The sequence below is a fragment of the Thunnus albacares genome, chromosome 20, assembly GCF_914725855.1.
Source record: "Thunnus albacares chromosome 20, fThuAlb1.1, whole genome shotgun sequence".
In the NCBI taxonomy this organism is placed as follows: Eukaryota; Metazoa; Chordata; class Actinopteri; order Scombriformes; family Scombridae; genus Thunnus; species Thunnus albacares.
This window is the reverse complement of record NC_058125.1, coordinates 25,293,630-25,321,491: the sequence shown is the minus strand read 5'-3', so window position 1 is coordinate 25,321,491 and position 27,862 is coordinate 25,293,630. Positions and strand designations below refer to the sequence as shown.

The 27,862-nt window shown below is 40.6% G+C and overlaps 1 protein-coding gene across 3 annotated transcripts in view; it reads left to right on the top strand.

The window, feature by feature from the left end:
• Positions 1-27,862, top strand: part of aatkb (apoptosis-associated tyrosine kinase b) — a 65,811-nt gene that overhangs the window by 28,988 nt on the left and 8,961 nt on the right. Inside the window, exons 2-10 of one of the 3 annotated variants that reach the window (XM_044337387.1) lie at positions 4,948-5,081; positions 12,346-12,487; positions 20,676-20,755; positions 21,424-21,542; positions 23,060-23,147; positions 24,741-24,874; positions 25,251-25,335; positions 26,131-26,252; positions 27,237-27,386. In XM_044337387.1, the coding sequence (XP_044193322.1) occupies positions 4,948-5,081; positions 12,346-12,487; positions 20,676-20,755; positions 21,424-21,542; positions 23,060-23,147; positions 24,741-24,874; positions 25,251-25,335; positions 26,131-26,252; positions 27,237-27,386 (1,054 nt within the window). Of the gene's footprint in view, positions 1-4,947; positions 5,082-7,725; positions 8,020-12,345; positions 12,488-18,522; positions 18,813-20,675; positions 20,756-21,423; positions 21,543-23,059; positions 23,148-24,740; positions 24,875-25,250; positions 25,336-26,130; positions 26,253-27,236; positions 27,387-27,862 lie in introns of those variants that run through there. The other 2 variants (XM_044337389.1, XM_044337390.1) reach the window with 2 other exon arrangements.

Below are 27,862 nucleotides of genomic sequence, written 5' to 3'. Positions count from 1 at the left end.
CGACTTTACACAGCAGAGGAAGAAAACACTACAGCTGGGTGTTTTTTTGTGTGTGTGTTTGTGGGGGTGTTCAATACAGTCGCTCCCCTGAGGATGAAGCACATACAGTATGAAAGCAAAAGCACAAACACACTGAAGAAAAAGTGCTCCAAATACAAAAATACTGCAAAGTGTGACACACATAGAGACGTAAAAAAAACATTCAGAGAAACGCAACTGACTCTCACTTTCATTGTCGTTTCTAAATTGCATGTTAAAGTGGCTGTAACTGACTGATAATGACATTGCATTAAATGTCAGTATGTTGCGTGTCGGCTCTGCAGCTCCTCTCCGCCTGCAACTTTTACTGTTTTGATTCACTCTCATGCTGCTTTCTCATATCAGGGAGTGGTGGAGTATTTAGCGGCTAAAGAGCCAGATACTTCCCTCAGGAGTGAATCTTGGACTTACATTCACCAGGTGGACAGAAACACGACTCCAAATGAATGATAATGTTTCTCCGTAACCGCTGGAAATGTGGAAATAACCACTAATATCATCTTTCGTAGTTGCCGTGGTGCTTGTTCTGTTTTGTTGACCATTCGGGTTATAAATCACTTTGTTTTGTCACCTTTTTTTTTTTTTGGCTGGATAAAAACACACTTTACTACAAGACTGTCTTCCCGAGAAAAACAACAGGATCGGTCATCGAGTGTCCCGAAGCGACACGAGTTAACGCTCAAGTAACGTTACCTATCTAGCTATTACGAGACCAGCAGAGGAGGGAATCATAGAGAATAAAGTCTGTGTATAGAGGAGCTCAGGGTGCCGATCATCCCCCTAACCTTCACTACTATGTGATTATTATCGTAACCATGGCGACAAATATCTCCCATCTTTAACAAAGTACTTATTTTAACCGAGTTGTTTTTGTGCTTAAACCTATAATCAAACCACCTTATCCGACCAATCACCTCGTAAAGAAGGTGTGAAACAGCTGCGAGAGGCACAGACGGATGATGTCATCCCTGCGATAGCGGCGTCAGATCAGACGTGTTTGGTTGATTTATTTGGAAGACTGCTTGTTCATCCCAACAGCGATAAATACTTTGTGCTTTTGTATGTGTTTTTTTGTCTTCAAAGGCCACCGTAGTTTGACCTCATCAACAATAAAACAACAATAATAAGAATCTTTATTGTCCACAAACGTGGAGATTTGACTTCGGCCTTCGCAGAAACACATTATAGTAAATAACAACACAGACAATACTAAATAACACAGCGTGCACAGTACATACAGACAACATTAACAGTCCAGTTGTTTCTGCTCTTTCCCAGTGATTTTACTGGTTTGTTTTTGTTCTCAGCTCCCAGGTGTCCACAGCGTGTACGCACATTAAAAATTAAAACACCTTCAACAAGAATTCTTTTAATCAGCCTCTAAAATGTTCCCGCTCGTTTCGAAAGAATCCAATTTTTTCCTGCTTAGATTCGAGTTTTTGTAAAAGAAAATGTGTTCTGTGTTCAAAAAAACTCCTCTACCGCTTCAACAAGACGGAGTATTAACTGCTAAATAACACGTTGGACATTTGCTGACTGGTACTTCACCGGAGAAACGGTTCAGACGTAAGATTAGATATTAATTCTGTCTTTCTCATTAAAAAAACAACAAGCCACTCAGCGGACGTTCCCACTCTGTCTGTGAGCTCATCGGTTCATTCTGTCAAAAAATGACTCACAAATATAGTTTTTTTATTTCCTATAAAACAGCTGAGCACTGCAGATTTTTAGAAAGATTTTCCCAAACAGGAAGATAATAGTGCATCAATTCTATGTCATCTTTGGTCTTTTCCTCAGATTTATTGACAATTAGAGAAATAAAGAATATCTCCAGACTTTAATACTTAGAAATTTGAATAGTTTGATCAGTTACTCAAAGGTTTGTGGTTACTGTGTTGTTCATTTCTGATATGAAGAGGACTGTATGTTTGTGTCAGTCACCGAATTTTAATTGCAGTTTCCTTTGTTAACGATATTCCACAAGCGTAGCCTATCATCTGCACTGGGACTGGGAAATATATCGATATTATATCGATAACGTGACATGAGACTACATATCGTCTTAGATTTTGGATATCATGATCTGGTGATATGGCAGAAGTGTCGTCTTTTCCTGGTTTTAAAGGCTGTATTACAGTAAAGTGATGTCATTTTCTGACATCATTCTATTATTATATCCACATTACAGATGATTATTTATCAAAAATCTCATTGTGTAAATATGTTGTGGAAGCAACAATAGTCGTCCCTTTAATATCAATATCAATATGGAGTTATTATCGCCCTGAGCTGCGTTTAAATTCTCCGTTTTCATTTCGACTCCACGTGGACCGGAGTGAGTTCCTCAGATATTAACGTAGATCCCGCTCTCCCGCTTTGTCGGCGGGGAAACTGGGATTTGTCAGCCAGGGAGATTTAAATAAACCGCAAAAAGAGGCAGAATATTTCTCCTGCTCTCTGTTATTACTCCCGGACAAATAAAGACTAATTAAATCATCTTAATGTTTCAAAGCATTAAATGGTTATTGACTGATTTAGCAAGCTGGCTTTTTCCAGCCCGTCTGCTTCATGTGGCATCATATTTGCTCTTTTTTACGGACACTGTTGGGACCCTTGGTCTAAAAATTCAGACTCACTGTGTTCCAAAAAGCTGCGGGAGGCCGACTAATCCAGCATTTAACTGTTAAAGTTGCATGATTTTTGACGAGTTCTGTTCTCTTCCTACATTCTGCCAGCCGGCCTCCTAAACAACAGCGTTCACTCTTTGTCCAATTATACTAAGAGCCCCGATACTCACTGAAAGTCGCACCAGCTTTCAGAGGATCAGCAGGAACTGGCAGCAGAAATGACTCTCTGAGCTCTGTTTATTATGTGTGTGTGTGTGTATGTGTGTGTGTGTATGTGTGTGTGTGTGTGTGTGTGTGTGTGTGTCGTCGGAGCTGGGTGGCACCGTTTTTTGGCAGGAATCAGCGTGAGAGATTTACAGCTGAAGGCAATCCTGCACGGCTGTCCGTCCCAATCTGTTTCCATGGTAACCGTTGCATCGCAGAAGTGAGGAAAAATAAATCATCCAAAAAAAAAAAAAGAAAAGAAAAGAAAACCCTCCAAAAATTGGGAACAAGGTATTATTTGTGAGATTGGGCAGCGTGTGAGGCGCCACACACATGGAACCATCAGAGTCTGAAAATTGGCTTCACTGGTGCAGAATGAGGCTCAGAGCGGCGGGATGAGAGAGAGAGAGAGAGATATAGAGAGAGAGCCTGAAGGAAATAAGACAAGGGCTTTCAGAAGTGGAGCTGAAGCGTGTTAAATATTGTAAATAAACATATGTTAATGTCGTGTATCGTAATTATATTTACATCTCAACTGAATTAAATCTCTAAATGTGTTGTTTTGCAGATTAATCGAACAGATAAAACGATGCGTTTAGGACACATTTAGTATTTATCATCTTTCTCAGCATGTGATGCCAAAATGCTCTTTAGAGTGTCTAGTGTAATTAATTACTCATGTTTTCAGTCCTGGGTTACATCAGTTAAAATGTGTTTAATGTGGGCATCACATAGCCTGCCTTCCTCTCTCCCATGTTTCCTGTCTGTCTCTACAACTGAAACAAGGCAAAACACTGGAGAAATAATCCTTAAAGGAGACGTGTCATGCACATCTCAAGGTCTATATTTATATTCTTGGGCTTTACTGGAATATCTTTGCATGATTTACTCCTTATTTATTTTGTACTGGTCCTTTACGGAGCCCCTCAGTTCAGCCGTTTTTAGCTCCTGTCTCTTTAAGGCCGAATCAGATCTGAAACATGAGAGAGGACACGACGCTAATAACCTCAGCGACAGTTAAAGTCAAGGAAACAGATGGCCGTTAGTGGGCGTTTGTGAACAATCTGATGTCATCACGAGGAGGAAGAAGAGGTGACTTTTGACTTGCAGGGAGCATGTTTAACCTAATCATCTGACATTATAACAGTATATAAATGACAGAAAATCACACGGAGCATGTTTTTGCTCCTTTAAAAGGCGTTATTGCTACAGGTTACCAGTCTGAAGGTGTTGACTGGTTGTTTATTTGTCCAGATGTCAAGATGTTTAATGAAGTTGACATCTGAAATGTCACCAAATGCGGACTTCAGATATCAGACTCGACTGTAAACTTAAACACAAACTCTTCTTCAATAATTATGTCATTTTGAAAATAACAAAATTAGAGAAAAGCAGCACAACAGCATCATCTCCCCATGTGAACAGTTAACAACTGATAATGGGAATATTGAGCACAATGTCAATAAATAAACATAACGAGTTGACATAAACACAAGTTTTGAAAGGAAAAGAATCTCCTCAAATCATCATAAATGTACACGATGATATGCATATACTGTACATATATATATTGTATATATTGACACATCAGACTGAGGTTTTATCTTCCACCTCTCTGGAACTTTATTATATTAAAAAAAATCCCCTTATTTATTTGCAAATCACTTCCACATTGCACGCAGTGAATGAAAAAGACAAGTAGTGCAAAAAAAACCCCTCAAAAAACATCTTTGGTGCTTCTGTTGCTGGATGAAGGTGATAAATGAACATTTACATGTTTCAGTCTGGTTTTCTGTGCAGAGGTGTGATGTGCTTCAAATCCTAAAGGACTATAACGTGTATAACAGCATTTCATTTAGAGCAAAAACATGATGCCAAGCTGTAAATCAAACAGTGTCTCTGAACGGAAGATCTCCTGAGAAAACAGTCAAGTCATGAACTATTCTGTAAGTTACAGCAGAATAAATCACACTCACGCTTTTATTGTTGTAATCTAATCGCTCTCTTATGTCACACATGCTTTGATACGCGTTAGGTGAAACTATCTGTCGTTGTAACACCCGCTTGTGTCCTGCAGATGGCGCGCCGCTGAGCGGGCTGTCCTGGTCGTCCTCCCTGGCCGTGGTGGCCATCTCCTTCTCCGGTCTCTTCACCTTCGTCTTCCTCATGCTGGCCTGCCTCTGCTGCAAGAAGGGCAAGACCGGCTTCAAGGTGAGACTCCCCTCCCATCATTCCTCATCCATCCTTGCACATGAATAAAATATGAGGACAAAAGTGACACACCTCAGCACCCTCGTGCACACACACACACACACTCATTGTATCATATCAAGTTTTTATGGAGTCTTGCACACTCTCTCTCTCTCTCACTCTCTCTCTGCCCGCCGCCAGCGTTACTGCAAATGGCCCCAAACAGAGAACATTGCATGCAGCCTCTCATCAGACGTCCATTATATTCATGACACAAGGTCTCCAGACATTTAAACTCAGAAAATGTTGATGGTAAGTAAACAGAAAAAACAAGACAAAGGCGATGGAGGCTGCAGCTTTTCAATAGCATCTTGTGTCAGTGCTGCAAGACCCGATTTCTCAGCGGCACCATGAAATGGGTCACAGCGTCGGAGAAAATAGGACAAGAGTGTGAGGAGCATACTGTGAGTGTGTGTGTGTGTGTGTGTGTGTGTGAACATTAGAGGAACGATGGGATTATACAGCAGAAATGTCTTGTGTGTGTGTCAGTTGTCTGTTTCTGGTTGCTAATTTCCACATCCAGCAGCAACATTATCATTCATCTCAGCTCTCTTTTAGCTGTTTTTCTGCTCTCTACCACCTCAGTATACTAACTTACTACAGTATAAAAAAAAAAACCAACAGCTGTCACATCTTGTGAAACCCAGAAACATTTACATTCCTGTCCTCTGCAGCTTGAATAAATGTACGTGTCAACCATCTGCTTGTGCATGTTTATGTTCATCCTTTTCCCACAAGGGCTCGACAAAACATCCCTCCTCAGCACCACTCAGAGTCAAAAAGCACAGAGTACCTTTTAAAAGCTCATTTTTCAACTGTGTCTTTATACACAGCAGCACAGAGCTTTTCCTGGCTGTAATCGTTCCCCTTCAAATAAGCTTTCGATGTAAGTTTATACGCTTGTTCGCCGTCTTATGTAAAATGAAATAGCTCCCGTTTTCCCCCAGTAGAAATTTTAATCAGCAGCCTGAAAATTAACTCTCCTGCAGCCTCCTCAGGGTTAAGCTAGAAAGAGGCGAGCTAGAAAATTCCCCAGTCAGATCACCGAAAACCCACAAAATACTTCTCTGCCTCTCGTTCTCTAAAATAAACTTACACTTGAAGGGTGCAACATAGGGGCAAAGATGTGAGATGTAATATTGATATATAAAACTGTGCGGAGAGCCGCGTGATTAAGCCTGTCGGGTGACTTTTCTCACAGAGTCGGGGACATGTACCATTGTTTTAATAATGAAGGGTTTCATCTTCATCTTCTTCTCTCTCTTCACCCGCAGCTTCTCTTCCCTTTTTTTTCCACTTCCTCTTCGTCGTTCTGAATGTGTCTTCAGAGCCGCTCTGATTACAGGAATATCTGCAGCCGTATTACATAACATCCTGTTCTCTCTCTCTCTCTCTCTCTCTCTCTCTCTCTCTCTCTCTCTCTCTCTCTCTTCCTGTGTGTTTATATGTTTGCATCTTGAGTTGTTGTCGACATTAGTTCAGTGTATGTACATGTATGATATCCTCATGTCTGCTTTGTGTCTTTGGCTGGTTGGACCACCCAGCTCGGACCTGGGCCGGAGTGGGAAAGGAGGGTGGGGGGGTGGAAGGTTAAGGGGGGGGGGGGGGGGGGGGGGGGAGGGGGCTTGGGGAGGCATGAGGGCGTGAGGAAGGGCATACCCATGAGCCCACAGTGCATCCGGCCTCAGGGCCCCATCTGGAATTAGACACAGCCTCTCCCAGAGCAGGAAGAGGGAATTTCAGGGAAAATAATGAAAAAAAACAAAAAAAAAAAACTTCAAGAGGAGACGAGAGAGAAAAAGCTCTCTGTGTTTTACAAACAGTGACAGAAAGATGAGGTACTTCCTCCGACAGACCTCACCGCCACTTGATATGACTAACTCAGACTGATGAAGCCTCATATAAACTTCACATCGACTTTTAAACGACCGTGTGGACACACTGTGGGTTTTTGGCCTCCATCACTTCCATTGAAAACACATTTAAAGGATCTTTTAGCAGCCAGCGAGGAAAAACCTCTTTCACCGCTCACACGGACACCTGACGGCTGCTTTAAGACACACTCGGGGGAAAAAAAATTGTGAACCTGTCCTTTAAGTTCAGCTTTTGGCACGTATGATGAGGTTAAAGGTCGGCGTCGGAGGTCAGCGTATGTGTGGATGTGTGTGTGTTGTCGGTTCGGTCGGGGAAGGGGGGGGGGGGGGGGAGGGGGGGGGACTGCCCTGCAGATGTTCTTTGGCTTTTGGGAGAGAGAGAGCGAAAGAGAGAGGAAGAGAGCAAATGATGTCACAAGTATAGTATGTGAACCCCCCTCCACCCTCCATCCCACCACCTCCTCACCACCACCACCACCACCTCCTCTTCCTCCCCGCCTCCCACTTGTATTTTTCTCCCTCACATTTTTGTGGGGGCTCAGCTTCTCTCTCCTCTCCTCCTCTCCCTCATGAGACGACCACAGGTTTCAGCCTTCGCCTGTGAACCCGTGAGATAGGGTTCACCCCCCCCTACCCACCCCCCCCCCCCCCCCCCCCCCCCCCCCCCCCCCCCCCTCACCCCCCCACCTCATTTTCTCTCTCTCCATCACTCCATCCCCAGCAGTCCCTGGAAACAGTCAGTGGTCAGCTCCTCTTCCTCCTCTTCCTCCTCTCTGGACTCTCTCTGCAGAATGATGAAGCCTTTTTCTGCAGCCGCTCCTCCTGGCGCCGCCGGCCTCCTGCTGCCCTGCACCCATCACACCGATGGGAGCCCCTGCAATGGGGCCACTGAGTGCATGTATGTGTATGTGTGTGTGTGTGTGTGTGTGTGATGGCAAGACATTGATTAAGATGCTTTTACACGTTTTGAAGGCGTTTTCTGAGTCCAGGGCGTCTGACATGTCGTCCTCACCTGTGGAGGGAAGGTAAGCTAGTGGGAGATGCTGCGGGGTCACTGGCTGCTGATGTTTTGGGGTGTTTTAAACTCTACATGTGTTAGTTGCATTGATTAAGTGTTTTATATTGGTCTTGTTTGTTTTATTTAACTTATTACGGCAGCTATTGGGTTGTTTTTGGGAGTCTTAAGTTGTCTTTTAGATGTTATTTTTATGATCTTATCGGAGATTTTATTCATGATTTATAGCTGCAGTGTTTCACTCTGATATTGAGACATATTGTTATGTTATTTGTTTAATATTACTCATCGGAGTTGCTGCCCAACTTACTGCCAGAACACTCTTGAAAGAGAGATTTTTAATCTCAGTGAGGTTTTCCTGGTAAAATAATATAAAAATAATAATAAAGATGGAAATGGGACCGTGTGCATGAAATCATTGGATTAGCAACACCATCACTGCATGTTAAAGTCATTAACAGAGAAGCAAAGTGTGTGAATATATTTTTGATGTTTTTTTTTCTGCTGAGCACGAGTGAATTAGTGCTGTAACTGGAGCTGCAACGATTAATCGGCAGCAGCTATTTAAATAATATGCCAAACATTTGCAGGTTGAACGCTCTCATATCCATATACATATACATATACATACCACATATGTTGCTTTTCTTGGTCTTGCATGATTGCAAATGTAATATTTTGGGGGTTTTGGACTGTTAGTTGGACAAAATAAGACACTTGAGGACGTTGTTTTTCACAATTTTCTGATGTTTTATTGACCAAATGATTCATCATGAAAAAAAATCGAAAGATGAATCAATAATAAAAAAATAATTGTTAGTTGCAGCTTTATCTGGAGCTATAAAAATTTTAGGTTTTAAGCAAAAATACTGAAGATTTTCTGGTTCCAGCTTCTAAAATGTGAAGTTTTTCAGTTTTATATCATTGTTCATTGAATAACTTTGTGCATTTCTTCAATTTGTCAACATTTTCTTTTCCACTGAGCGATTAATTGATTGAACATTTATTATTTGCAGCCTTAAATTCTGATACACTTTACTGCAGGATGTATGGAAAGAGAGATCTATGTGAACGCTGGTGTGTGTGTGACAGCGTGTGTGTGTGTGTCGGAGAGTGAAACCACATGTTGAATGGGAGGGCGCGCAGGGCCGTGTGAAGATTTGGATCTGCGGATGAGGGAGAGTGTGCAACGTACTGAAGTGTGTGCATGTGTGTGTGTGTGTACGTGCAAACATTCTTAGAGGACAGGATGAAGCGAGAGATGGAGGTGTTTATGTGTGTGTGCGCGTGTGCGTGTGTGTGTGTGTGTGTTTGAGTGGGTGTTGCAGAGGGCTGCAGCAGGTCACATTTTTCCAGTGTTGAGACCCTGCTGCTCTCCAGCTCCCAACCAAGAGACTTTCATTCTGACATCCGGTCTGTGGATGCGGCCAACTCCCCTCCCTCCTCCCCTCTTCCTTCTCCTCCCTCCCTCCTCCCTCGTCCTCCTCCTCTTCATCCTGCGATGTGTCTCTGTGTGTTCGGCAGACAGAGGGAATCTTTCAGGGGCTCATCGCTGCTTATCCAGCGCAGGCTTTAAAGTGCTGTAACACGCTAACATGGAGAACTCATAAAAAATGGAAAAAACCCACGAGAGCCTGCAGTTCGCTTCAAAGGAGATCTTCAAGAACTAGAATGATCTAAAGTCAGTTCTGTAACTGTCAGTGGCTTATTTCTCTCAGAACTTTTAGAATATTGTGATAATAATTAGTGTTAGTCTATCGACGGGGATGGAAAAATGATGAATTAATGATGCATCTTTGCTTTTATTATTAGGTCTTCACATCTCACAGCCCTTGTTTTGAGTATAGAGTGATTATTTTAAATATAGCTTTATATATAAATATATATGAATAAATGCATTTTATTATATGTTATTACAAAATCTCTTTTTTTATGCAAAATTATAGAATATGTCTCAGTTTGTAGAAGATGCTCCATCTAATGTTTTAGAAGAAAAGAACATTAATAGAAAAAATAATAATTTGACAAAAAATAATTTTATGTTTATTTCTGTGTCATGCTAAACATCCGGCCCATCGCCCATAGTCGTACATATACGAAGCTAATATGGAAGCAGGTGGAAAAAGAAAAGAAACAAACAAAAAAAAATCCCAAATTTTCATCCATATGTACAAAATCAATATTTGTTTCTATCTTATTAAACAAAACATTACGCTGTTCCCAATAAAAAGGACCGTAGAAAACAAAATGTAACTACTTTTGTTCTTCTAGATTAACATAAGTGGTAAAAAAATACCAGAAATCAGCCTCAAATATAGAGATCATATTCATCAAAACAAATAACGAGCTCCTCAAACCCAAAGCTGCAGAATAACGTGTGCACACATCTTTTGACCGGGAGCCAATCGTTTATTTATCTCAGATAAATAAATCTGTCTCGTCGACCTGCTTTCTTCCACATATCGATGGCCGAAGAGCAAAAACCTCCGATCTGAAAACTTGTTTAACCCTCCTGTTGTCTTCGGGTCAAATTTGACCCGTTTTCAAATGTTTTTAATATCAGAAATATGGATTTCTTTCATCTAATTGCCTGAAAATCACAAAGATGGTTCCATACCACACACTTTGCAAGTAAAAGTAAAAGTAAAGTCACTACTTTCATTTCTTCATTTTGGGTGTTTTATTACAGTTTATAGTTTTATTGTCCTCCCGAGTCAAAATTGACCCGACAACAGGAGGGTTAAAAAAAAACTTGATTTCTTGCAGAATGCTATTTATTAAGGATATGTGGTATTGTTTACTGTATGTTTGTATGGTTATTACGGTATTGTTAACACATGATATAGTAATATTTAGTGTATTATGTGTTGGGTATCCTTAACAAATAACATTCTGCAAAAAAAAACAACAAGTGCATTTTTCAGATAGGAGGTTTTGCTCTTCATCCATCGAAATCAAGTCACTGATCCCATAACTGAGCTGCACATGGTTTCCATCCATGAATACATACAAACACATAAATAAAGCAAACGTTTCTGTGAAATTTTCTGTATCATTTTTCTCCATTTCGGCAGCTTTTTTTTTTTTTTTTTTTTTTTTTTGCTGCTTGTTCTCAGTCTCATCAGTTAGAGGTAAAACATTGCGGTTTATTAGAAGACCTCTGTTGCAACAGACTCGAGTGTGTTCAAGCTATCAAGATCTCTTCTGCAAACACTAATCTCTCTCTCTCTCTCTCAGCCACTCAAGAGTTATGAAGACTTATCGATCACTCCGCTGCCATTTGGGGGGCCTGAGAAGCTGAGTCAGATGTTAGCTTATACAACTGCAGTGAATCAAATCCAAATATTGTTTTGCTCCATTTTGATATATAGAAAAGATTTCTAAAGAACGTTGAGTCACTCGCTCAAACTCTTCTCTCCCGTCTGTTCTCTCTCTCTCTCTGTGTTTCCAGAAAGCATCTCAGCGTTGAAAATCCTCTAGCTTAATTGCAAACTTCAGGGTTAAGATACATGTAATCTCAGAGCTAATGATCTCTGAAGATACCAGACTGGCTTTGTTTACACTAAACAGTCTCACAAACAGCTCAGAGAAACACTGAGCCGAGCCAGGACAGCTTGCTTCAGTTTATGTTAGCTCTGCGTCAGTGGGCGAGCCAACATATCATCAATTTTGGATTGTGTTTTTGTACAACATTGTCTCTTTCTTCATGGACTGTAGATGCAGTCGAATATTACTGATTGTATCAGAGGAGACGTGTGTACGTGTCATGTGATCTACAATAAAGACGGATCTAGACGTGCTTTTGGGGATTGTTTTTCCAATTTTTGCACCTTCTTGTCCTCGCAAAAGAAGAAGCTGTTTAAGTTTATTGACAACACTCTTAATAATATTTTAAAATACAACATATCAGACTTTGTCGTAGAACTTGAGCCGCGACGATCAATCGATCAGTCGATCAACAGCACAGCATTGTTTTGAGTCGTTTTTGAAGAAAAACTGTCCAAAACTTCTGATTCAAGCTTCTCATGTATGAATATTTTCGAGTTTATTTGATAATGTGGTGAAAGTAAACTAAATATCTTTGGGTTACGGACAAAACAAGACTTGTGATCAAGAAAATAATCGACAGATTAATCAAGGATGAAAGTAATCATCAGCTGCAGCCCTGGATAGAACGATAAAGTCCTGGACTTATTTCCATCCTTGTCCCTGGTGTTTCCACAGACCATAAAACCAAAGCTGTTTACTAGTTTCCAACCAGCTGTCAGTCGAATTGTCCAGTAAAATCTGCCTCATCTTTCACGTCTTCATGTATTCGTGTATTTGTGCGTTTCAGGAATTCAAGAATGTGGACGGGGAGGAGTACCATGCAAACATGTCCACCTTGGCCTCGCCAACCTCCCAGGGAAGCCCGGACGTCTACATCCTGCCGCTCACCGAGGTGTCCCTGCCGGTCGCCAAGCAACCTGCCCGATCAGGTGAGTCGAAGTCCTCCTCAGTTCAGTTCAGTTTAACTTCTTAATGGCTCTACTGGAATATCTTTGCATGATTTACAGTTAAAAACTCCTTATTTATCTTCTACTGGTCCTTTATGCAGCCCCTCAGTTCAGCCTCTGTCTGAAACAGGCCGTTTTAGCTCCTGTCTCTTTAAGGCCCCGCCTCCCTTCTGATTGGCCAGATGCAGGAAGCTTCCTCCTACGTCAAAAAAACAGCAGTAGCAGGATTTCACTTCTTTTCCTCCTTCTTTACTCAGAATGTCAACTCATTCAATACATCCGTACATGTTCAAACCAGATATCTGATGTCGTAACAGTATAAAAATAACGGAAAATCACAAAAAGCATGTTGTGTCCCCTTTAAACTGCCGGTTCCACCTTTGGCTCCATCTCTACAAACTCATCATATGCAGCCAAGCACAAGTAAAAAAAAAAAGGCTGTTTTGGGGAAACATTAACAAAATGATTCACACATCGACAAATAAACATTTCCATATCTGCGAGTTGCAGCCCTTAAGTGCAGTCTTGAGTTTCAGAGAGGCACACGAGGACATTTGAAGTGAAAACTGAGCATTTGAGAGGTTAAACGTGCTCCTTCCACTTCCATTTGCGGTTTTGCCACTCAGTAAATCTTTCAAATCCCTGCGCTACATTTAGAGAGATCTATTCTTTTTTTTTCCTGCTGTCAAAAGAGATTAAACATGAGATGATGTCCAACATAAAAAATGGGTGACCAAGGAATATCTAATCATGATATCACTTTTGAAGGTTGTGTCAGTACTTTGTAATCTATGTAATTTATGTCTTAAAACCTTCTCCGCAAAACTGACGCAAAACCTTACGAGAGCTTTGTAAAAGTGCCAGAGCCTTACACATGCTGAGAACGTTTTTTTGGGGGGGGATGTGAGAGTAATGTCAGAGCAGAACGGAGCCGTGTATCTGGAATTTGTCAGAGCTTTGTCCCCGGAGTGAGCACCGCCCAGACGCTGGCCTTCGGTCAGCTGGGCCTCCACCTATCTCACAATCCCTCACTGCAGGTCATTACAGAGCGAACTGTGTGCTCTTTAGCTTTCACTCTCGCCCACAAACATCTGCCTGTTGCATAATAACGTCCAGGCGGCCAGCCTACACTGCTGCTTGTTGGTATGTGAGGCATGTGAGAGCACAAAACCCCAGTGAGAATATTCTCCTTTATTTCTCTCTCTCTCTCTCTCTCTCTCTCTCTCTCCATCTGCTTCTATGTGACAATGGCTGCTTGTTGTTGTGTGTTAATGGGCTGATGCAGCCTGATAAACTTATGACACTGCGGTGTGGTGACACTTGACGGATCATGTCATTTACCTCGAGTGATCAGGCTGCATCGAAAGCTCAGAGGTAAATGTTTGTTACGTCCAGTCTGACCCCACGCTGGCAGAGGTGGGATGTAAACAAAGCACTTTCCATTTGATCCTACTTTGTACTTTCTACAATTACGTGACAGCTTTAGTTACTCCGATTAAAATTTTACATACGATTGTTAAAGATTAAACCGCCAGGGCTTGACCTGTTTGTCTTGTGAGCTCTTCGCTGTGTAGTTGTAACTCATGTTTCAGATGTTTATTAGTTTTTAACAGTTTCACCAGAGAAACATTTCCCCTTCTAGACGTCTCATATGGTTTCAGTCAAGTAACCGTTCAACGCCAGAAAACAGTAAAAACTCCAGTATTTCACAAACAAGCAAAGTTTCCTCTCCCATTAATCATCTCACGACCCCTCAGATTTATCTGCTGACCCTTTGGAGGGGCCCCGACCCCTAGGTTGGGAACCACTGGACTAAACTAGCTAACTGTATATAAAGTAGTGTAAACTAGCTCCACCTCCAGCAGCTACAACAGTAACATGCTGCTCTAACACTGATGCTTCACTATTAATAATCTACTTTATTAAACATATTTAAGTCACTGCAGCACTAGTACTTTTTCTTTTAATACTTTAAGTGAATTTACCTGGTAATACTTCTGTACTTCTGTACTTTTACTTATGTAAGTATAAGTGTATAAAGGTGCAAAAGACATAAAAGAAAACCTCACCCAAATCACAAAAAAACTACTTATTTTCTATCTGCTGAGGTTTGAAGATGACAGACACCTCAATACAATTAGAGGTGGAATGAATTTTGTTTGTGATGCTCAATAAATTTAAACTTGAAAAACTCAACTCCGTAAGAAACAACGTCCCAGACTTTTTGTCCCGGACAGTTTAGAAATGTATCCGCACCGTTCAATAACACCAAAGAAACTATTTTCTCACTGTTTTCTTCGATTTGGGCGAACTGAGACTTTAACAGATGCTTTTGTCTTCGTCGAATAATAGAAACCACATGGTATTACAGCAGCAGCAGAGGTCAGGGATTCATTACTGCACCCTCAGGATAGCCTCGCCCAGTGACATCACCAGGAGAGGTATAATTAAGTTTTTTAATGAGAAACGGAGTGACAGACAGGGATCCACCTTACTGTGCTGTTTCTCTAACCCTTCTCAGTTTTATTATTATCTTTCTCAGCTGCTATTTGTTGTCTTTTCCTTGCAAACTCTCCAGTTCGAGTCACTTTCTTTCTTTATTAGCACGATATTGAAGTAGAAGATGAAATATAACGAGTCAGATTTAAAAAAAAAAAAAAAAAGTAACAAATTAAAGTGCAAGGACGTGAATGTGCAGGCAGAGCCAAGAAGCTTATCGTGAGGCTTTCCTCACATTCCTCAACATTCATCTGCTCTTCTCTGGAAACCAGAATCTACAAAATAGAAACACATCTGGGGGAGAAGTTTATAAAATTACTGGTAATTGAATTGAGATTGAGTTTATTCATTTGCAAAATCAAACAAATACTGCAACAAGAAATAAAAACAACCTGCAGGGAGAGAGAGAGAGAGAAAAAAAGGCTGTTTGGCTTATTGATTAGCTAAATAATATACAGACATGAATGTACAAGGAAAACAACAGAAAAACTGATTATAAAACCCAAATTAAAGCCTTTTTAAAATCTGCTCTAAAGGACTTTAGAGCAGATTTAACCCGCTGAGAAAAGTCGTTCCATAATAGTATTTCCTGTATCTGACTGAAACTTTACCTCCGGTTGTCACGTGTTTGGGAAGAGTTCCAGGTTTTAGGCTCCTATTAGAAGTTCTAAACCGGGTGTTCGAAGTTCCTGAAAATGGAGGTGAAGTTTGCAAGTTTATTTGTATGGCAGCACTTTACAGAAATACAGTTCAAAGTGCTTTACAGCGCGATGAAATATTAAAAGCAAAAAGCTAAACATACAACAGCAGAATGAAGGAAAGTATAGAATAACAGAGGAGAAGAGCACTAAAACAGCACAGAGGCAAGAAAAAAATAACAAGATAAAAATATATTTTTTGAGAAACCGAATAAAAAAAAAGGTCTTGAGGTTGATTTTTAAGCACAACACAGTGTAGTCGCCTATACTAAAGCACCCTGAGAGCTGACGTGGAGCTAAAGTACTTTAGCAGCTATGAGAAAATGTGGTTTCTTTCAGCCAATATTCCCATCTCCTCTGTCATCCTGCCGTGCTCTGGAGGCTTTTGGAGGACTGTGTGGATAGGTGGGGCTCCTGATGAGACACCAGTACTGTAAGAGCTTGGCTCAGTCCGCCGTCCGGGTCCCCAGGATCCGCCCTGATGCAGCTGTTCTTGTGCTGCAGGCTGCACGGCTAATGGCGCTCACACCCTCTCAGAGGAGACATATGAAAAGCTACACACATAAAAACAAGTCCAACTTTTATGTCTGTGCAAGAATATTGTAGATTCTTCCCAGTTATGAGCACATATTCCATGCATCCTTCCATCACACGTTTTAAAATCTGCCTCTCAAAATCACTCTCACACATCGACCTCTAAGTCCAACCACTTATGATTGAGTTACATAAGAACGGGTAAACGTCACAAATTAATTTGAATGATTGTTGAAGGGCAGCACCTCAGCAGAGACCAGGATGCACTGGACTGGAAGAGGATAATGGGAATTCCATTTGGCTCTGAGTGATTTAGCCGCTGTGCATCTCGCTAAAGACTTCCTGGCTAGCGATTAAGCTAGACGCATTCTTGGGAGAGATGCTCAGCAGCAGCAGCAGCAAACAGCTTAGTGAAGCCCAGACAGGGCTGTTAAATGGAAAGAGAGTTAGTGTATTGGCTCTGAAGAGATCCGTGAACTTACCGGGGTAGTCGGGATATTTTCAGTTGGACACAATCAAAGGAAATAAAGAAAACAGAAAGCACTGAGTGAACGTATTCTTCTAGCAAGGCTGCAGTTATTACAAATGTATTATTTTAATGACAGAGAAATACACAGTGACAGACAATCATGATACAAGTAATAATTATGAAAAAAATAGTGAAAAGGCCATCCAAATATACAAAGATCCATACAAATAACCTATCACTTGTTCCCTGACCCATGAACTTTCCATCAATGTTTTTCCTGCTAAGATACAAACAGACGAAAAAAACAACAACAAAAAAAACCCAAAAAACAAAAACAGGACCAAATACATAATCTCTTTGGTAAAGATAACAAATATTATTATACAGTTTTCAAGTAAGTAAGTTAGTGATCGAGTAAGTTTATTTAAAGAGGACATAACATGCACATTTCCAGCTCTATATTTATATTCTGGGGCTCTACTGGAATATCTTTGCACAATTTCCAGTTAGAAACTCCTCATTTTTTCTTCTACTGGCTCTTTATGCAGCCCCTCAGTTCAGCCTCTGTCTGAAACAGGCCGTTTTAGCTCCTGTCTCTTTAAGGCCCCGCCCTCTGTTCTGATTGGCCAGCTGCAGGAAGCTTCCTCCTACATAAACCTTCTTTATTCAAAATGTCACATTCTTAAATACATTCGTATATGTTTGAACCCGAATCCGATACGACATATGCGAGTGGACAACGTGAACAGCACATGGAATAACCTTTGCAAACAACCTTAGCAACCGTTAACGGGCGTGTGTGAACAATCTGATGTCATCACATGCAGGAAGTGGAGGTCACTTTGCAAACGGCGCACTCAGAGCAGGTTGAGGCCCTGACTTTTGACTTACAGGGAGCATTTTTACATGTTTACCTCAAGTTTTGGACCTTTAACAATGAACATTTGACATCATAACAGTATAAATATTACGGAAAATCACCTTTTAAAGAGTAAAATCACAAGAAGGTGGTACGCATCACAGATAAATAGATTGTAACACATGAAAACAGTACAATAAAATACAAAAAAATCAAATAAAAATTCAAGTCCAGTCCTAAGGAAAAGGTGGTTTTACAATCAGAATTTAATTATTGAACTGTAGGCGAGTGGTTTCTAGCTTGGTATGGTAGCTCTGCCGTCAATGGACTGCTTGTTAATCTTGGGGATGGTTAGGTAGCCTGCACCCTGTGATCCTGTGATGTAGGACGTTACAAGTCCACGAGGAGTTTTGTAGGTGATGAAGAGCAGCTTGTAGTTCAAGAACTGCATTGCACGTATTGCCTTCTTCTCATTGTTCCATCTGCTTTATGAATATGAACATGATGGTGTAGGTGGGACCCATTGCTTGCCGCTGCTATCGCCAAAACCCAGTTCATTCCTATGTCATGGAACTGGTGGATAATAGCCCCAGTGTGTGTGCCTGCTAACTGGTCCTAACTGGTGCCATGCTGCCCTGATCAGCCCGGACAATGGCGGTGATTCTGCTTTGCGCCGGAGAGAGCGTGAGTGGGTGTAAGGAATGACCAGTCTGGGGAAGGCAACAGGGGTGTCCAATATGGCCTCCACACAGTGACTGGACTGTGTGGCAGCATGGAGAGGGGGGGGGTTGATGGGGGGGGGGGACGCAGCACCACAAAGATCTGTCTTGTCTGCCTGTACGCCCAGAATCAAAGAGTCATCATGGGAGACAGAGAGAAAGAAAGAGATAGATAGTGAGGGGTGAGAGTTGGAGGGCGAGAGAGGGGAGGGGTGGGGGGGGAGATTGTTGCTGTCAGTCCTGTTTCATTCGGGACTGAGCTGGGACTGGACGGTCGGGCGTGTTCGGCAGGCGGGAAGGACTCGGGGTCGTCGGTGGACGCTGACAGCGATGCATCGGGGAGTCGGAGGACAGTCAGACAATCAACTCGATATAGAACGTATAAGACTTCAGAGCGGTGTTGTGTGCTTGTGGTGGATCATGGGCAACGTCCACCGGCATGTTCGGATATTTCATTTCAGAGAGGGTTGATAGCAATCGATCGGACGGAAGATGGATTCTACAGGGGCCTCTTAAGAACCTAGATGTGGTGCGTTTTCTCATGTTACTGTTACCAGTTATATCTAAAGGGTTGTATTGCTCTGTTTTCATTTTCTAATAGTGAAGTCTGTGGTTCATCTCCATATGAATTAGGGTATAATATGTCTTATTTTGGCATTTTTATGTATTATTTGATGAAATAACTGGTCCCAACACCATATTGGAAATGAGGAAAATACACAAGTTCAACCAACTTTAAATTTCTAGTAAATCTCATAACTCACTATATTGCCTTGAAGTGATTGGGTGAATGAAATACTTTAGCATGTTAGCATAAATTCAAGCCTGCTTTCTAAGAGGTGGGTTATAAATCATACATGCAATGTGTTGTGTGACCTGAGAAGGAGAAACATTCATAACTACACAATAAACAAGGAATTGATAAAATTAAAAAAAATAAAAAAACAGTTGCAAGAATCATAAAAAAAAACATCAGGTAATAAAGCTTTAAAATCTCCAAGAGGAAAGTAAGAAGTTTGAGGGCAGTTTATTCTGTTTAAAAGATTCATTGTACCTGAAACCAGTTTTGCCAATATTACTGTGAACATGAAGGATATCTGAGGTTAAGTTGTTACAGGATCGTGTATTGTAGTTAGAGGAGAGGTAGTTTGGAGAGATGAGATTTCTTTTATTCGTGTTCTCCTGTGTCATGGTTGTTTCGTCTGATATTGATGAAAACGACGCTAACGATGACGAAAGTTAGCGTCTGCTTCAGTGCCTGTGTTCCAGCCTTTTCTCCGGTACACAAACGGCTCCTGACTTTACATTAAAAAAAAAGCAGTAAGGACTGTTGAAACGGATCCTGTTGATGGTAATGTCTCAGACTTGTTTTGTCAAGTTGAGTGAAAAAACTAATGAGCATGAACAGGTTCTTCAGTGCTAGTTTAGTATATTTTTATTAAGACAGCAAAGAAACTTTTGTTTTTAAGTTGAAGTATTTTAAAGGACCACGGCAGTGTAATGCAGCTTTAATCTATATTTTTTATAATAAAGTGAGTTTCAGCTCGTTGTTTATCTGTCCAGCTACAACTTTATAGTCTCATAGCGTCGTTTTAAGCCGCAGCAGGCAGCTGTTTACAGAGAAAAAACTACCTGCTCAGCGCCAAACGGCAAACAGACACAGTTAGCTGGAGACTAGCTGGTGAACATAGTGGAGCATTTAGCAGATAAAGAGCCAGATATTTCCCTCAGGAGTTGGTAAAGAGCAAAAACAGAACTAAAAGAGAGTGAATATTGGACTTACATTCACCAGATGGACAGAAACACGACTCCACATGAATCATAATGTTACTGCTGGATGTGGAAATAAGCAACTGCTTGCTAACAAGTTCACCATGTGTAATGCATGCTATAAAGTTGTAGTATTTAGATTTATTTTGGTATTGTCTCAGATAACCATTGTTTTTTTTTTTTCCATATTTCCATACAGAATAAAAATCAATTAGCAAAACTCTTAAACTTTCTTGAGTTGTGTAATTGATTGTAATTATTTTTGTTAGTGTCACATCATTGTTGTATGATCCTGTAATTTTATCTGCATGGCGTAATATCATAATGATAATATAACTTTGAACTTATTCATTGTGATGGATTAAACAACGCAAGCCAGTTTCAAGAGTCTGCTGATAAATGTTCATACAGCCTAATATTTATTTAATGGAAACCAGTGGCTGCCTGCAGCGGTGGAATAAATACACAACTGTACATTTAAATTTGTAAAAATCCACTTGCATGGTTTGCAAAAATACAGTTTGCTTTAAATATAATGTAATGCGATTTTTGCCACTGCTTTTGTAGAAGGATTACTCATCACTGAAACACCTTTTTTCCTCTCTTCTTTCTCTTCCTCCAGTCCAACTCCTCAAGTCCACAGATCTCGGCCGCCACACTCTTCTCTACCTGAAAGAGATCGGGAATGGCTGGTTCGGGAAGGTAAGCTCACATCTGACACCTCCGTCCTCAGAACTACCCGACGGCGGCCGGAGGCCTCGCATCACGGCTGTTAGTCTTTTTCTCTGATCCTGGAATGGAGTCGGGTTAAAAATGTCCGACACGCCGTGTTACCTGTAATGTCTGAGTGTGTAATGTCATGCCTTTGATGTCGACTTGTCCCCGTAGCGATAGACTCTTAGCTCTTGAGAACAAATCCGTATGCTGGTGAAATTCTCACAGTAATGGCCGTCCTGCTTCAGGCTGAACCGTGTGGCGCGGTATCGTGTTTTTACGACCAGATAACAAGTTGTTTTCATTCTCTCCCCCCCCCCCCCCTTCCTTCTGTTTCTCCTCCTTTTCCCGACTCATACTCATGAATACACATCCGTCTCTTCCACCCTTGTGTACCTTGACTGGGTATGTCCATCTGTGTGTGTGTGTGTGTGTGTGTGTGTTTGTGTGTGTTTGTTTGTGTTTGTCTGCTTTTTTCTGTCTCTTTGCTGAACTCCTGCATGACTGCTTCATGTCGTTTTGTCTGTTTTGTCTTTGTGTAACCGTCACTCCCACTCCATGCTTGTTTCTGTGTAAATGTCCTTCTCTCTGTCCTCTCTGCCTGCCTGTCTGTCTGTCTTCCTTGTGCATATTCGTCTCTATCTTCGCTGTTTCAGGTTCTGCTGGGGGAGGTGAATGCCGGTCTGAATACCACCCAAGTGGTGGTCAAGGAACTTAAAGCCAGTGCCAGCGTGCAGGACCAGATGCACTTCCTGGAGGAAGCACAACCTTTCCGGTACACGTTTACCTCCGTCACCTGCTGTTGGATCTGTTTGTTGTATTTCTGTCAGAGGCGATGAAGTAACTGTACATTTATTTAAGTACTTGAGTATCTTCATTTTGGAGACTTTCTACTTCTCATGTACTACTTTTAAGAGGGAAATATTTTACTTTTTACAGCTCGACATTTACCTGATGGCTGGAGTTACTGCTTACTTTGCGTTTTCAGATCTACACTACATTTAAAACATATAAACTGTAAAAACGCCGCCTCTTTAGTTTAGTTTAGTTACTTGCACAGGCAGAAAATACCAAGATATATAATATATAAAGACAGGGATTATACTGGTGTGATGGTATCTCACCAAAGAAAATTAAAAAAAAAATAAACAATATATGTATAACTCAGTATAACTGAGTAAAAAGATGATGTAAATGACATATGTGTGTAATATTTGTAACAGCTGTAACATGCTAATACACACTCAGGAAGGTTTGTAGATGTGAGGTAGTCTGCTTCGATCCTTAAGCCTGAATTTAAATATTTATTATAGTTCTTGTTTCATAACTTAGTTCCTCTGAATCTGATGGAATATTTGACTTTGTAAACTTTGAAATATTGACTGAAGTTATTCAGCGTCTTCAGAGACAGACGGCTGTGTTTGCCTTCTTTATTTCTGTCTGATAGATACACTTATTAATAAAAATACATGTTTGATATGTATTCATGTTATAAATGGAGCGAATGTTCATTTTACAGAGCGGCTCAGAAACTATCATCATGTAACTATAAAACAGCTCAATGACACAAATGTGTTTTTAGAACATTTTTTCACCATCGTTTCAGTATCTCCGATTTTGGGAAAATTAGACACTTCAGAGACCTTCCTACAAAATGAGTATTTTTTACTGAAGCACATTTTACTGCTACTACATGTTTAGTTTTACTTAATTAATTTTACTTAATTTGAATTTTCTGCAGAACAAAACCAGAAATTTCCGTCATGTCCTTTAATTGTCAAGTTAAAAATCTATTTATATAATCCAATATGTATAACAATCTGTACAACATACGACATCCTCGATCCTTAGATCCTTAATTTGAATGAGAATTAAATTAATTAAAATTAAATAAAAAAAAAATGGAACAAACCTGAGGAAGAGCAACAGAGGAAGGATCCCTCTTCCAGGACGGACTGGACCAAGATAGTATTAACTAGACTTAATGGAAAAAAACAGGATGACTAAATCATAGATAAATTAATGACTCATATGAAGAATACACTGGGAGGATGCAGAGCAACTTCCAGACGTCACCGAACAGAGATATCTTTCAATACGCTGTAGTCATACGAGGCGTAAATTAAACAATTCTTGAAGGAATTACGATTAACACACGTGGGTGTGGATGTTATTAAATTACCTTTATCGTCAAAAATGTGTCAAATCTCACTTTCTACCTCGCTGCGTTGTGCTGTGATCTCATGCTCGTCCTCCTCCTCCTCCTCCTCCTCTTCCTCCTCTGCTCTCCAGGGCCCTCCAGCACCCTGCTCTGCTGCAGTGTTTGGCCCAGTGCACTGAGGTCACTCCCTACCTGCTGGTGATGGAGTTTTGCCCTCTGGTGAGTATCCGACCACCCCCCCCTTCACAGTCTGGTGTAGAGAGAAAGGCTTACAATATGTGTAAAAGAGATTAATATAGATTTAAAAAGTTAATACACAGATCCAAAGTGCCAACAGGGGCTAAAATGTTCTTTTAATAGATAAATCTGAGCGATTTGCCAGCCGTTCATTCAAAGAGTTTAATATTTTAAAAATATCCCCTTGGCGTAAGTGTGCCTTCACCACTAAGTACATAAAATATATTAAAACCATCTATAATATGAGATATGTAGTTTCTGAAAGTGTCTGTCGAGTCTTTTGACCTTTGCTTTTCGAGTCGATAACTCATTCAAATGGATTAAATGGATTGAAAAAAAAAAAAAAGTTGTAATATCTAGTTCATGGGATTTTTTTTCTAGTAATTACTTTTGGCAATGAAAGTATTCTTGGCAGCTGCTGTTAAAAATTTGGCTCTGGCAGCTCACACTTACCAATAAATCATGTTAGATTTGTACTTTACTCACAACCGCAGCATTAAATCCACAGGACTGATTAGTTTGTTCGATTTAACGTTGATATTTGCCGCGATATCGAAGCATTAAGAGCTAAGAACTGGATCTTTGCCACTTTACGTCTATCAGTTTTGAATCCGCCCTACTGAGAAAGTAATAACAGGTTGTTGAGTGGTGGTTCAGTTCTATTTTATTTCAGATTTTCTTTTTTTTTTTTTTAAAGAGCAACACAGCTTTAGGTGTATGAATTGGCTCCAAATTAGTTGCGATGTCACAAATCGTGCATCAATGTGAAAACAAACTGTTGCACATACATTATTCTGCACAGAGAAGCTCAAACATCACAGTCAGGTGACAGTTAGAAAAACACATTTTTAAGCAGAAGGGGGAGGCTGTAACTCATGACAGAAAATGTTCAGATGTACAGAAGTTTTAGACACTAAAAGTAAAGTGAGGATGCTGCCATTAATTGTTCTTATTTATCAGTTAACTTGATGCAAAATCGATTCAACGGAAGAAACCTAAATGAAACGAGCAGCCTTTAAAACAGCAGCAGTTCTCGGTGTTTCAGGTACTCGGCGGGTCGGTTGTTCCTGCGTCTCGGAGAAGTCGCCACACTTCAGTGGATTTAGGCGTCTCAGCTGCTTCTGTCTCTTCATGTTAATCCCAGATGTTGAGATCAGAGCTCTGTGGAAGCCAACCCATCTGTTGCAGGACTCCTTGTTCTTCTTGTTGCTGAAGTTCTTTATGACTTTGGCTTTATGTTTCGGGGTTGTTGTCATCATGCTGCTGAATGACTTTGGGTGGATCAGACGCCTCCCTGACGGTGTTGCATCACATTTAAAGTGCCTAAAACATTTGCGCAATACTGCACCTGTTGTAGTTTGTGGGATGAAGCTCATTATTTAGCGTGATCAGTCTAAACAACGTGCAGATTAAACGCTGTAAATCAAAGGAGCACAAATAACAAACCAGATTTACATGAGTGGACAAGAAAAGACAAGACTGCCCTCCAGTGGTCAGAGGTTGTAACACACAGACTAAACTCTGTCCTCTCTCTCTCTCTCTCTCTCTCTCTGTGTGTGTGTGTGCTGCGTTCAGGGGGATGTGAAGAGTTACCTCCGAAGCTGCAGGACCGCAGAGACCGTGACCCCGGAGCCGCTCATCCTGCAACGGATGGCCTGTGACATCGCCTCAGGACTGCTGCACTTGCACAAACACAACTTCACACACAGGTACTCGGCAGCTTCGATTAACGTAGTTAAATGTCAGACGTTGCAACGCTTTCTTGCTTCCCGGTCGCTTCCTGGAACAATATCCTGGTGCTGCCTGAGTGCTCCTTACCGACTCCAGCATCAGTGATTTTGTTGCAGGCGGTGACTCTTCATCTCCAGAACTCCAGAAACTCCACAATAAAGGTTAATAACTTCATTTTGTAGCCGAGCAGAGTAATGTGTTTATTTTGTTATGTGCTTCAAGAAATATGACCCTCTTGCAATGTTCTGGTCCTGTTTAGTATGTTTATAAATAATGAAGAAAAGTAACAGCTGTTTACTCCCTCCTCCTCCTCCTCCTCCTCATCCTCCTCCTCCTCCTCCTCTCTGTCACCAGTGATCTGGCTTTGAGGAACTGCTTGTTGACTGCCGATGTCTCAGTGAAGATCGGAGATTATGGCCTGTCTCACGCTAAATACAAGGTAGAAAAATATGCACACAGTAAAATATGCAAACACAGACAGCATTATTTTGTCTGCAAATCATTTAATTTGTTCCGGGAATTTGGCCAAATAGGAAAAGAATGAGATGAAGATGCTTGTTGAGTGAGTGAGTGAGTGACTCTGTGAATCCCTGAGGTGTTTTGCATCTGCTAACAGATCCGATATTTAGTTTCTTTACCGATTTAATTCGTCAGAGCTCGTTTTAAGTGTTTCAATTTAACAAAGGAAGATGATTAAAAACCCAGAAAATATAAGCAACACTTAATGAGTCAGAATTCAATGTTATTGTAATTAAATTCTTTATTAAATGTTTCAATATATTAAAAAAAAACAAAACATAATGAAACACAAGAACACGTCTTACAAACACAATCACAAAGTGAAGATTAAATAACAGAACAAAACAAAACATAATTACTCCGTGCAAATAGAATTAGCTTCAAGTACAGCAATAATAAATAAAACATGGCAGAGACAAAAATAAAAAAATAGGGGGCACAATGTATCAGTAAATACCACTTGAATGCAACTTAAATGAGGTAACACTACAGTATTTCATTTTTTAAAGTAGAAATATTTGCCTCTTGTTCGGTTTCTTCCTTTATATGCAACAAAAAATTAGACCAGACTTCATAAAACTTGCCAGAATCAAATGTTAAATTGTTAAAGTGTCTGTTTTTTCTGTGTAGCTCAGTCAATAATTAAAATAAAAATACATCGAAGTGTCTGTCCTCGCTGTTTGACTGTTAACATTTCACCCGTCCCTCCTACCAGGACGATTACTTCGTGACGTTAGATCAGATGTACGTGCCGCTGCGTTGGATCGCTCCGGAGCTGGTGGATGAGGTGCATGGAAACCTGCTGGTGGCTGATCAGACCCAACAGAGCAACATCTGGTAGGATGAAAAGCCACAAACACACAAAGATGCACGTTTGGTTACCTATTCTTTGAAACAAAAATCTAACAGAGATCTCATAATGTACAGCATCAAATATATATAAACTACTATTGTTATTATTATTACTTTATGTCACTGTTCATAGATTAGGATATAAGACGATGCCATTTTTTGCTCAGACAAGAAGATATTGTGCCTTTGGTTATACTACTCATGACTCATAGTGACAGAAAATGTTCAGATATACTTGAGGATCAGGCTGATTAGTTAGTTGGATCAATCCGAACAATGGACAGTCCAAATGCTGGAAGACGAGGAGACAATGGCAGTCCAAAAACAACAAATTGAGGGATTTTACTTGGAAAATCTGCTTTTGTTTATATCGCATTTTCTTAAAATAGGACTGGAGCTGCAAAAAGCATTTTCTCATCTTCCAAAGAAACATTAATCTTGCACGACTGTACTATAACATGATAATTTGTTCTTACTTTGTGCATAAGAAAAAGGTCACGACCAAAAGGAGGACACTTGGGCCAAAGTTTGTTCTCTGGGAAAGACACACAGACAGAAATGTATCAACCAGAAGTTTGCTTGTAAATGGAAAAATATGGAAGAGATTTTGGGTTTTGTGTCTCCCTTGGGGAACTGTCTTTGACTTGACATCCTTTGAGTTCTTCAAGTTACCTCAAAAATTACAAGAGCAGAGCAGAAAAAACCTTACACTAAATCTGTCAAGACTTTAATAAGTGAGAAAAATGGCCCAAAACCCAACACAGATCAAACAGTAACAAGACCAAGTAGAGTTTAAGACAATAGAGAATCTGTCTGTACAGCTGTAAAGCCCTGACGGTGAGTGAAAACATGAGGGAAGCAAAATAACGAAATTATTTAGTTTGTGGTCACAGTGGGAATGACATATGCTTGTTCTGATTAATGTTTTATGTTTCATCTTCACAATGTCCATGTTTCCCTCTGTCTCAGGTCCCTGGGTGTTACTATCTGGGAGCTGTTTGAGCTGGGTAACCAACCCTACAGACACTACTCTGACAGACAAGTGCTGACCTACGCTGTGAGGGAGCAGCAGCTGCGACTCCCCAAACCGCTGCTTAAAGTGCCCCTGGCTGAACGCTGGTGAGACACACACACACACACACACAGAAACACATTTAGAAACATCTTTAACATATCTAACAGTCCCTGAGGAGGAGGAGGAGGAGGAGCAGGAGGACACAGAGCAAAACATAATTTCAAACAGAACACAAATAAATCTGTTCCAAGGACAAGTGGATTCTCATTTCTTCTGCGGATTTTTAATTACAATGCAGATCCTGCCAGTTTTGCTTCCCTAGTTTAGTTTTCAGTTCTCTTATTTTTAGTCCCGTTGTTACAACTTCATTAATTAATTTGTTATTTGACAGACATGGGGCACGTTGCATATGCTGCACCACGAATATGTAAAAGCTCATTTTCATTTTTGGTCCCTAGATGAGGATCGCCAGTGGTATGCTGTTATACACAATCTGAGAGAAAACAATAGCAAACATTAACAGTGAATTAAACAATGATAACACCATGCTAATTATTTTTTTGTTCCTTGAATTAAACAT